Consider the following 12,779-nt stretch of genomic DNA (forward strand, 5'->3'; position numbering starts at 1 on the left):
CTTCTTGTTTCCTATTCGTCACCGTTATAATTTAAATTTAATTCTCACATACATGTACATGTATGACCTTGGCCAGATATCGAACCAGGACAACAGTGGTCAGGGGCTCGCGCATTACACACAAGCCACCCAGCAACCCTTTTGTAACTCTGTATTTCTGGCCATTTGGCTTACCTTGCCTTTTTCAAGGCAAAGTTGGTGGTTGAGCAATTTGTCCTAACTTTCCATTACATGATAAATCATACATGTAATCATTAAAAGGTTATCAGCAACAAAATTATTTTGTACATCAGGTCGACCATCAATAAAATATGTAATGTTCTTTAACTTCACCTACAGATATCATGATCAACCTGCACTTGGTGTGTTGACTTCTTGCCCCCTGCCCATCCCCCCCCCCCCCCACAATGCATATCTACCATTTCAATCATCTTTGGAGTCAGTTCCCTTGTGTTCATTTTGACTACAAACATGGCAGATAGGATAGGCGCGTTGTGTAAAGCCCCAATACACAAGTAACTGACATAGTCACACTATATCACTTGTATAGCCATCATGAGGATAGGTGCGTTGTGTAAAGCCCCAATGGACAAGTAACTGACATAGTCACACTATATCACTTGTATAGCCATCATGAGGATAGGCGCGTTGTGTAAAGCCCAATACACAAGTAACTGACATAGTCACACTATATCACTTGTATAACCATCATGAGGATACATGTAGGTGCGTTGTGTAAAGCGTCAATAATTGACGCTTTACACAACGCGCCTGGGTCAATACACAAGTAACTGACATGGTACACACTATATCACTTGTATAGCCATCATCAATTTAATGGTCGCCATCCAGGCTAGATAAGATAAGACTGGATAAGTTTGTCTTCGAGTAAACTTATTAATCCCTCATCGTAATCACAATAATTATAAATAATTACTAAAAATAATTTGTAAAAAGAAATGAATCAAAGCACAGAATTATAAATAAATGCTAAAATTTTGCTTGATTTTGCGTGTTAGTGAGATACAAAAGTCAGACACAATGAAGGTAAAGAAACGGCCCGAATGATCGGGAGTAAAATGCAAAAAAAAAACAGTTAGTGGTGTTAGGCATGGACAGAAATAACTGTTTCAAGATGTACCTACCCCAACTATGCCATTGTTTCCAATAGTAACAGCTTCCGCTACCTCAAAAAAATCACCATTGATTTTAAAAACCAAAGCTTTTAACACAGGGATTTTAGAATGTTTCCGGCAAGAAGCCACAGCAGGTGCCTCAGATAAATCAATGGTTTCTTGAAGGAAATATTTCAATCAAGGATTTTTCTTTGGTATTGGTTTCAATACTAGCAAAATGACCCTTTTTTATTCATGTCTTGAAATTTGCAGTTTACAGCAAAAGAAAAACTGAGTTCTACAAACTTCAATAATGATTTCCAAAATCTTACTATTTTTATTTATTTATATTTGTTTGATATATATGGAAAAGCTTCCAATATACGAAAAGGACAAACATCTGGAAATTGGTGGTACATCTTCAAACAGCATAAAACAAAAAAACACTGTCACAGTCATTGATGTAAAAAAAAATAAAAAATAATTAAATAAACAAATAAAGTAAATATGATCTGGTTAACATTCATCCAGCTACATGAACGCAGGTTGGGGGAAGTTAGAAAAAAAGACAAGAAAAACAAAGCAGCTCAAAAAAAAAATAATATTGATTAAAAGAAATGATTAAAACAGCCTGTTTATACACACAAGCAACAATGTTGGGATGGCAAAGACAATTATACCTGAGATTCTTTGTGTTTGTCGCGCTGCGTCGAGATGGAGGAAAAAATGGAATGGTGATGGCGACGAAGGTAGGAGGAGATAAAAAAATATATATCAAAAGACAAAGGGATCAAAATACGATGGATACAATAAATGTGAATGCTTATGAAAGAGTGGCTTGATAGTGGGGGGGGGGGGGTACGGGGTAGGGTTCGAGAGTGGGTGTGGTGGGGGTCAAATTGGTGGGTACTGGAGAGGAGGGGCGGGTTATGATACAGGGCTCTTCAGGACTGGGGTTGGGGCTGGTTTATACTTGATGTGGAACTGAAAACTAATGTAGAGGTGTCACAAAGCTTGTCCCTATTTTGGTGGCAGTTGGGCTTGGCATTTTTTTGTTATTTTTTTCTTTTTACATGAAGTGGTCTTCTGTAGCTTTTTTGTTTAAACCTTGTTCAGTACCATAGCATTTCCTGAGGGGCAAGTTTGTATGTGTGTGTAATATATTAGACTGTTTTTGTCAATGTGGCCCTGAGTAATACAAAATTATAATTATCATTACTTGTAGATGCGGCTCATTATTTCCAGTTGAAAATTACTAAATAATCGAGTCCAAAATTTCTAACACTGGTATCTGCATTGCATATTGCATTTCACTCATACTTCCTACGAATGCGATTGCGAAGTGAATTTTGACTTGCTGTTTTCGCAGCGAATGTTCAGCAGTTAAAGACAGCTCAACTGTTGTGAACTATTTGTTGCAAATTTGTGACGTCAAAATGTGTGGACCGGGCTGTAGTGAAATGTTTCAAGGTACATTCGTACTTCTTGCAGATGCAAATGCGAAGATGAGAATGTCAAGAGATTCAAGATCACAGGACTGAAGAATTCTTAGTCACAGATGATTGAGTTTTTATTTTGTGGATGCACATCACATCTAACAGATTGAATGACCTTGGGATTCAAGATGCATTGCTTGGGATCAGCCTTAAAGACACTGGACACTAATTGTCAAAGACCAGTCTTCTCACTTGGTTTATCTCAACATATGCACAAAATAACAAACCCTTTGAAAATTTGAGCTCAATTGGTAGTTGAAGTTGCGAGATAATAATGAAAGAAAAAACACCCTTGCTTTTGTCAAAAGAAGTTCTGTGCTTTCAGATGCTTGATTTTTCGAGACCTCAAAATCTAATTCTGAGGTCTAAAAATCAAATTTGAGGGAAAATTACTTCTTGCTAGAAAGCTATGTTACTTCAAAGGGAGCAATTTCTGACAATGGTTTATACTACCAACAACTCCCCATTACTCGTTACCAAGTAAGGTTTTATGCTAATAATTATTTTGAGTCATTACCAATAGTGTCCACTGCCTTTAATTATTGGCTTTAAGGAGGACAGGGGATAGAGAAGAAGGCGAGGAGGATAAGAAAAGACAAGATTAAGAAATGAGTAAAGATAAGTTTGATATAATGGAAGAGAATAAAGGACGAATAAAAAGGGATAAGAACAAAATGGCGAATAGATAAGGAAAGAGGACAAGAAGATAAGGAAAGAGAACAAAGGAATAAGAAAAAAAGAAAAAGAGAATAAGGGAAAAGGACAATGGGATAAGGAAAGACAGCAAGGAAATAAGAAAAGACAAAGAGATAAGGAAGAAGATGGAGACGATAAGGAATAAGGGAAGCTTAAGAAAAGGAAAAGGGGATTAGACAAGCTGACAAGTGAGAAACCAGGGAATCTATTTAAAAGTATATTGGGGTTGTGGGGAAAAGGGAACTGGTATTTAAAGTCAAGGAAGTTTGAATGGGCAATATGTTAGATTTGAGCAGTACAGGGGATCTGACTTTGAAGACGTGAAGATTCTAGAAGTAGTATAAAAGAGACATTGTGGAATATTTTACATGGTGGGGGAAGGGGTCTGGGATCTCCAGAGTTAGAGCAGCGATAAATCAAGAACAAGTGAGAACTGCAGAGAAGAAAAGGAGAAGCTTGTGTTGAAGAGTAAGGCCGAGTTTGATTTGTCAACTATGGCGCTGCGCCTTGATCCCCATGGTGACATGCATTGAAGCATAGCTAGGTCCTTAGCAACAGCCACAGCCACCAGAATCAACATGGCCTTGATCAAAGTTTAGACATCTCAATTGGAAAGGGGGTGTGAGAGGGATCGAGCTGGATTCAAGGTGAGAGGTTGAGAAAGAGGTTGAAAAGAGCCAGCATTGTGGGGAGGGGAATGAAAGGCGGTGATGAAGTAAGGACAATGTATTTTGGTCTTCTAACAACATAGGGTAAGACAGAAAAATGGTTCTACATGGGGCATTAACTGTGAAACTAATGACTGCTTGAAGAGGCAGAGTGGAACTGTTTGAAGACCATGGAGGGGGGGGGGGTCAGCAATAGTGATAAGACGGAGACTTGAAGAAGGTGAAAAGAACTGAGGAGGGGATCCATCCTTTGTCCCATTAACAATAATTGATGTAAACAAAATGAGGAAAAAGTAGTCTGGCCCCTTCATAGATTTGGAAATGGTACACAGTACGTGATAGATGTATATAGCATGATATACATGACATAGTATGTAGGGCAAGAAATAGAGCAAATAGTGGATAGTTAACAAGTAACAAGCAGGCCTGAAATCACATTCTATAAAGAGACAGGCCACCATGGTATGGCAACACATTTCTGGGGCTCTTTTTATTATTTCAGAAACAGACTGGGTGCGGGGGCGTAAGGGGTAAGGGGCTGGAGGTGGGGGTTAGGTTGGGTAAAGAGAGGCAAGTGTAGCATCTTGGGTGAAATGATAGGGTAGAGGTTTGGGAGAGGTGGGGCAAGTGTATGTGTTGGGGAGGCGTAAAAGGGGTAAGGGGAAGAAGGGTGGTTAAGTGAGGGGGGGGGGAAGTTAGAGATCTACATAAAATCTTGGGTGAAAGAACAGGTTAGAAGTTTGGGAGAAGTGGGACAAGTGTGTGTGTGTTTGGGGAGGTAAAAGGCAAAGGGGAAGGAGGGGTCGGGTTGGGGCTAGATGGGCGTTTAGAGAGGTGCAGATAGAATATTGGGTGAAAGAATCGGTTAGAGGTTTGGTAGAAGTGGGACAAGTGGTGTTGAAGGGGTTGTAGGGTAGGGGATGGAGAGGTTGGGTTGGGGGCAGCAGGATTCCGAAGGCTAATCCACTTATAAACATCTCTTTGTAGATGGAGATAATAGTAGCAAACAAATGAATTGAACAAATACAAATAAAAAAGTATGGCAATGGCCGGCTTTCAGTACCATTCCACTAACTTGATAATCAACCACTGTTAACGATGAATGCCAGGGGAAGGGGGAATACATTGCCACAAATGCAAGGGGGGAGGAGGGTTGTGGGTAAGGCTTGTGACCTGCCAATAACCTGCCCATCTGATGCGTATGTATGAGCATGCACATGTCATGCATAATTAAGGCATTTTGCATAACCTACTGGCTCTCTATAGTTTCAAGAATCAATTTTTTTCTGATTTACCAACCATTAATGTAAACTGCACTGCATGCATAGAGTGCCGTGACTGCATGGGAGTCAGCCCCCCTCTTTCATCATTTTGTTTGCGTCTCGTTTTTTCCCACAAAGATGATCACTAGTACTTAAAAGCAGCAACCTCTGGGCGTATTGCTCTTGGTACTGCTTTTTTTATCGCATGGATCTCTAGACTCTTTTCTTTGTCTGCAACTAGGGCCCACATTCATAGCGCTGTTTAACGGTAAGCAAATTTTCATGCTTACTGTAGCAGAAAAGGTGTGAACATATTTCACAGGTTTGTTAGCGAGAAAATTAGGCGGCCATTTTGTGCTTTGAGTGGATTTGTATTGTTTGTCATTCATTTTTGTGCAGTAAACACTGAAAAGGTTAGCATACCTTTTCGTGCGCTTATGGTAAGCAGCACTATAAAATGTTAATTGTGCAAGAAGCACCAAATACGGCTACTAAGCAGCTCTATGAAACTGACCCCTGATGATTAATTCAAACAATCCATAAAACTGTCATCCTTTCCCAAGTGACAATGACCTCCTAACATCCTATGCCCAATTTCAGAGCTGCTCCAGCACAAAAAGTAGCTCGGCAAAAATAATGATGTTTACCAATATAAGGTTATCAACCATGTAATATGTGCACAATGTACTATCTGTGGCTGGTTTCCTGCTTATTTTTTGCCAAGCATAATTTGTTTAGCAGTAGTTTTTGTTTTTAGCAGCTCGGTGAAATTGTGCCCTGATCTCAAATTGCCACAACCCCCATCTCCCCAAACCTCCATCTGTACACCGTTTTCTTTAGATCCATTTTTCATAGAAGGATGCTCAGACATTTCAGATTTATCCTCATAATAACATTGACACCAGGGCTCAATTTAAGCGGCAAATACTGTTTAAGAAATCCCTGCTTAGCAATAATGAGCAGGACACAGCCATAAATTGTACATGTGACATGGGAGTTGGGTCGGTAAGCTTATTCTGATAAGCACAACTTTGTTTTTCTTAGTTTATTTTTGTGCTAAAGCAGCGCTAGGAAATTGGGCCATGGAGCGGGCTTAGAGTAAACCAGTGTGTTCCTGGGAGTAAGTCCCGTCTAGTGTTTCCTGATGTTTACTCACCTCTGCGTGATGTTCTTCATTTTGTTGCAAGACATCAATGCACAGCTCGGCGAGATGGAGAACATCCTCCAGACGCTTCTCTGGAGGGAGACCCTCACTGTTAAGACTCTCTGTTAATCAATCAATCAATCAATCAATCAATCAATCAATCAATCCATATGTCTTTAAAAATAATAATAGTGGCCCGCAAGTCCGTCACTCAGTGACGCCCAAGGCACTTTAACCTAACAGTTTTTTCCTGCAAGGTTTGTGGGACTGAATTATGAGATTAATTCCTTTTACATAGCACCATGCAATGGTTTACAAGGTGCTGTGGCGCAACATGCTGCCAATCAAACCAGGAACACCGGGGCAAGCCCCTTTTGTTTTCTTTTACAAGTGCACTGGGTTCTTTTATGTGCGTTACACACGTCACAGAATCAACAGCTTTACGTCCCATCCAAAGGACGAAACATCATGGTTAAGAGTCTTGCTTAAGGACACAGGTGTCATGACTGGAACTCAAACCCTCACTCTGCTGATCAGAAACACCAGAGTTTTAATCTGGCGCTCTTAAACCATGACACGCCACAATCAATATATTGATCAATCAATCAATAATTAATTCATCCAGAAATTGATCAATCAACACTTATTTATTTTAAACTAATCAAAATCAGTCAATCAATGGATCAAAGGCATTATTTGTTTATCAATGCTATTCTTGGGTGTATCTGTTTGGTAAAATATATTCCTTAATTTTACATTCAATAAACAACAAATTTATTGAATTTCTATAAATCAATCAAACTACTGACAAAAATTGAACAACAATAAATTTATAAAAAAAAAAAATTTTATACGCACATTCCATAAGAAAAACAGAAAAACATACTCATTAACACTGTAATTAAAACAAACAGTGTACACTGTACAGATATGGGTAAAGGGATTGTAGGTGGTTATCCTCACACAGGAACCAACATAAATGTGCAACTTGAAGTGGAATTTAGAGAAACAAAATGCTATCAAAAAAGTCACCATCTTTTCTTACTTGGGATTGATCAAAATTTGTTAACAGTTAATTCGCTGTCACACAAACCATCAGATACAAATTACTCTCAATGAAGGTGTCTCATAGTTGTAGATCTTTTCGGGCGGGGGGGGGGGGGGGGGGGGAGTAGAAACAACAAATGACATTTAGTCTTAAATCAGGAAATTTAAACAATAAATCTGCCTTCCATTGTCAGGCCTTTTACTTCACCCTTGTAAAAGGGAAAGGTAGTTTTGTTTTATGTGTAGGGCAACGAAATGAGTAAAGTAAAAAGAAAATTCTACTGGCTTATTTCAAAGGGCACCAAGGCAATGACTAAAATCATGGAGGCAGTTACCCCCTGTGAAGTAATAGGCCTGGGTGTTGCAATAGCTTGTTTTCGCTAAGATCCTATTACTGTTCTACTGGATTATTTCAAAGGGCACCAAGGCAATGGCTTAAATCATGGAGGCAGTTGCCCCCTGTGAAGTATCAGGCCTAAATGTTGCAATAGCTTGTTTTCGCTAAGATCCTATTACTGTTCTACTGGATTATTTCAAAGGGCACCAAGGCAATGGCTTAAATCATGGAGGCAGTTGCCCCCTGTGAAGTATCAGGCCTAAATGTTGCAATAGCTTGTTTTCGCTAAGATCCTATTACTGTTCTACTGGATTATTTCAAAGGGCACCAAGGCAATGGCTTAAATCATGGAGGCAGTTGCCCCCTGTGAAGTATCAGGCCTGGATGTGAAATAGCTGGTTTTCGCTTAGATCCTGTTACTGCCAAATTAACCAAGTTTGCAGTGCATTACATGTATTGGAGTTAATCAAGTATATTTTTTTCAAAATTAGTTCATAAGAAAATTCTTCCAAATGTTTATGTGCAGAAATGTTCTCAACAAAGTGTCAGGGTAAACCCATACTGAATCATTACTTTGAACGTGCAACCAAATTTACATAACAACATGCATTGTTTAATTGATTCAAGAACACAACGACACAGTCACATCAAAGAAGATTTGATTTTGAATTGAGTTGCAACAGCCATAGTCGACCTTGAGCATCCCTTGTGTAATCAGGTCGGCACAAATTTGCCAGGAAAATGCTTAAACCTTCTTTCTATTTAGGGGAGAATAATGTGTTTTTGTTCTGAGCAGCAGAATCCATTCATCAGTGGGTCATGGTTTCATTGGGACATTTAGAAAACAAATCACTCTGAAAACTCTGAAAAACCAATAACCGAGTCACTGTCAATTTGTTTTTATACCGGCGCAAAACGGTTAAAAGAGATGTTAGGAACTAAGGCTTAAGGTAACAACACATAATAATATACAATAATCCAACACACAAATACACCAATACACAAATACACCAATACACCAATACACTGAAACACCAAGACAACAAAAGTCACCTTTGCGAACATGCCCCTCCTCACCATCCTCTGGTCATGTGATAAGTCAAAGATCAAAGGTCAAACCATGCAAGGTCAGATATGGTTATGACAGAAAGGAAGAATGAGAGAAACATGATGTGTGAGCTGGATAAGATCAATCCAAGTATTAACAGTCTTTCAAGTACATGTATCCTGAGGGCCTTTTCGAAACCAGGGCTCCAGTGCTCACTTCAGCTATAGCTCTGGCATAGAGCCTAATACTGGGGCCTAAGCTGGAGCTGAAGTCAAACCACTGGTTTTCGAAAAGACTGTAACTTTACAAAATGTACATATACAATTGTTGATACATGCAGCATATTTGACTTTTGTTGGACAATTGAGTGAACCATGTAGCCATGATTGCTCACTTCATTCAGGGGAATCAGTTGATTTATCATCTTTTTTTCCTAGTAGATTTCCAACGTCTCTTTTTATGTAAGGCCAAGTAAACAAACACACCCGCCTGTGCTCTTTTTTGAAGCCCAATCCCTTTCCCTCCCCCAACCCTCCAAAAAAGGACAACATTTGTCATGTATTTTTGCCTCGTCTTAGCACTATTCTTTAGCCGATTGGTTTTAATTACCCATATTTTAAACGTCAAAGTGCTACAAAGCCAGCAATTCTTTTGTATGGCTTTTTCTTCCTAAAACAGAAATTTCTAAAAATAAAAAAGCCCCTTATCCTCCTTTTTCTAAAAATAAAAACCCAGGCAATCAACCCTTATATTTGTTCAACTCTCATCAGATATCTAAAGCAAATTTATTATAAAAACTCCTATCGCCAAAAACTTAAAGTGAAAATGACAGGTGAAAAAAGGGGACTTTTGATGAGTATATTTTTTTTAATGAGTATATGAGTAAAGATGGACGCTCATTTGTGTATACCTTCTATCCTGGCGTAGGCAGAGACACGTTCATAATTAACGAGGGCAGCATTCTCAAGACACTTCTTGATTGTGTAGCGTACCTCCTCCTGAGGTACCGGGGTTACGATGTCCTTCATCAACACCTGGGCACAAGTACAGTCAAGATAAAACAACTTCTATCTCAGGTTTAGTATATTTACTTCATAAACAAATTAACATCAAAGACGCCATGTTAAAAAAAACTGATTATTTTCATCACGCAATAAAGCTCACAGGAAACTGGCTGAGTAAACTTTAATCTAACTTTTGGGTGGACATTGAAAAATGGGATAAAAAAATGAATTATTAATCCAATGCAAATGCAGCATTAGAGGTTACAAGAGCCCTATCACACTAATCTATCCCCCTGGGGCAACCCCTGTGAATAACAGCCGGCCCTTTCACACTCGGCTAGCTTTACCCCTGATCTTACTTGGCAAATGGGCATACCCCGGTGAATACCAACACTACTCTGGAGTAGGGGTACGAGGTAATACCCCAAGATGTTCTTGAAACATGCAAGCGCAAGCCAGTGGAATAGGAACCTAGGCGGGGACAGTGTGAAAATGTGCCGAGGTAACCATGGGGTAAACAAACTCACCCTTTCCAGTAAGGACAACGTCGCCTTGAGAGCACCCTCTGGTCTTCCAAAAGGAAAACAATACCTGAGAGACACAGCAGGAACCAAAAACATTAGTTTCATTTGATTTATTTTAGTTTCAACTCATTAATAACGACAATAAAATTAATGTTGCAAGCTGTTGACAACCAAAAATAACGTATAGTACATTTGTATGAGAAATCCTAAATGGCCTGGTGTTTTGACCCCATTAGAGTCTTTCTCAAAGGCATGACATTTATCTTGGTTGTGCCTTTTTGTTGGAGTACATATACATAACTGTCCCTGTGTGTTATACAGTGCAGTGCCAATTTAACATGGTGCTGGGTTTACACGCTTACCACATGCCTGGAATTTCATCTTCGAACATGTTGAAAGGGCAAGGCCATTTTCACTTTGCAGAGAGCACTTCCATTGGAAAATCTTTAAGTCAATGGGAAACTTTTGAAGGTCACCAAGGCCAAGACCAGGGGCAACGGGGGGCCACAGAGGCCATGGTCTGTTACCATAAATAGCTTGACTCATACAATGATGAGCATGGCAGACAAGAGCCCCATGTGATAATGGTGCAAGGTTGTCAACCTATTTGGTTCACAGAGTTTGTTCTTACCTGAAATGTGTGATTTGATGTTCTAACAGACCGCGGAGTCGGTCTTTGATTTCATCAAATTTATCTTTTTCATCGATGGTTACTGTACCAATGCCATCGGGCCTTTGGATTAAAAGGAAAGTGACAAATTGCTATGATATTCAATACAAGTATTAAACCACCAGGGAAACTAAATAATATGCAAAATAACAAATCTGTGAAAATTTGGGCTCAACTGGTCATTGAAGTTACAAGAGAATAATGAAAGATAAAAGAAAAACTAGCCTTGTTGCACATCTTTGTGAGCTTTCAGATGCCTAATAAAAGGCTTCAGGCCTAAAGTCTGTAATATCTGAGTGAGAAATAACCTCTTTCTCCAGAACTAAGTAACTTAAGAGGCAACCGTTTTTCACAATGTTTTATACAATCAACAGCTCTCCATTGCTCGTTACCAATTAAGCTTTTATGCTAACAACTATTTTGAGTAATTTCCAATAGTGTCCAGTGCCTGTAAGACCTTGATATTGTGGAAGTGTTAACTGTATACTTTTTGTTTACCTGTTGCCATGGACATGAGAGGCACAGAATGCAAAGCTATAGTGGATAAGTGTGGGGTCGATCATGGTTCCTTTCTCTGCCCTGTCTAAGAGGTTGTTCAAGTAGCAGAGATGGCGGTGACAACCTCGTACCCCGTACCGAGCCGAATACTCGTCCAAAACAAAGATCTGACCGGGGCTGAACCAACCCTGGGAAGGAGGAAAGAGATGAAACGAATAAACTTTAATCACATGTGTTTAAATCAAGCATGGTATTTGGAAAATGTAAGACATTGAAAAAAGGTCGTATTTAGCAATTAATATGTATAAACCTTAACAAATTTTCTGATATTATTGGGAGTCATTATGGGAAGTCATTATGGGAAGGTTAAAATATGCATGGAAATGGAAAAAAATATCTTTTGGGGTAATTCTAGCTACAAAAATCCAGCAGTAATATCATACTGTTGGTCAGTGACTCAATTTGTGAGTCAAAATGTGCACAATGGTATTAACTCCCAAAAAGGTGGAAAAGGTAGACGCACATTGTCCGCGATGTGCCAGGAGTCTATAGCACTACAACGAAAATTGGGTTTTGAAGTGGGAAGTGAATGCTACTCACCAGACACGAGTACGAGTCATTCAGTCTATGGTCCAGAGTGAGTTCTTGGAGTAACTCAAACAAAGCCGAGTGGTCAAACTCACATGGACTCTTGTGAATGAACTCATCCATGCCGTGCTTGCGGGCACGGTCTGCATCTACAGACAAAAAATAAAAGCCCAGAGTAAATTTTGATTAGGTATTATAGGCACTGGACACTAATGGTAATTATTCAAAATAATTGTTAGCATAAAAACTTACCTGGTAACATGCAAATGATAGTATAAAACACTATGAATCAACTAGTATTAAACAAATAAGAATAATTTCAAAGCGCTGTGACCTTGATGAAATGGCGATTTAAAAAACAGTATACAATTGTTGCACGCTGTGACAGGGTCCATGGTGTTCTCTATACACCCGAGGGGGGAAATGTGCACCAGAGGCGAAGGTGCCATTTGCCCTGGAGGCATCTTCAAATTTGACAGAGTATGGATAACATAACAGTTGTTCAAGTAAGAAACAATTCTTCACTGTTCCCTTGAACCCGCGGGTGTTTTGCTTGAAATCGGCTAATGGTGGGAACGATCAAGGTAATGTACACTGGTAAACAAAACTCATGCTAACCCCCCCCCCCCCCCCCCCCAGCGCTGTGTAGCTATGGTACATGCGTTTTTGTATCACATCACAT

General features: G+C 39.4%; 1 protein-coding gene across 4 annotated transcripts in view; it reads right to left on the bottom strand.

Annotated features, from left to right (window-relative positions):
* LOC117307433 (calcium-dependent secretion activator 1-like) overlaps positions 1 to 12,779 on the bottom strand; it is a 62,420-nt gene that overhangs the window by 11,905 nt on the left and 37,736 nt on the right. The window contains exons 11-18 of one of the 4 annotated variants that reach the window (XM_033792179.1): positions 12,110 to 12,246; positions 11,510 to 11,697; positions 10,973 to 11,074; positions 10,345 to 10,408; positions 9,724 to 9,847; positions 8,819 to 8,848; positions 6,394 to 6,503; positions 1,796 to 1,819 (exon numbers count right to left, since the gene is read on the bottom strand). In XM_033792179.1, coding sequence (XP_033648070.1) covers positions 1,796 to 1,819; positions 6,394 to 6,503; positions 8,819 to 8,848; positions 9,724 to 9,847; positions 10,345 to 10,408; positions 10,973 to 11,074; positions 11,510 to 11,697; positions 12,110 to 12,246 — 779 coding nt within the window. The remainder of the gene's footprint in view (positions 1 to 1,795; positions 1,820 to 6,393; positions 6,504 to 8,818; positions 8,849 to 9,723; positions 9,848 to 10,344; positions 10,409 to 10,972; positions 11,075 to 11,509; positions 11,698 to 12,109; positions 12,247 to 12,779) is intronic. The other 3 variants (XM_033792182.1, XM_033792180.1, XM_033792183.1) reach the window with 3 other exon arrangements.

Source organism: Asterias rubens, chromosome 2, assembly GCF_902459465.1.
Source record: "Asterias rubens chromosome 2, eAstRub1.3, whole genome shotgun sequence".
NCBI lineage: Eukaryota > Metazoa > Echinodermata > Asteroidea > Forcipulatida > Asteriidae > Asterias > Asterias rubens.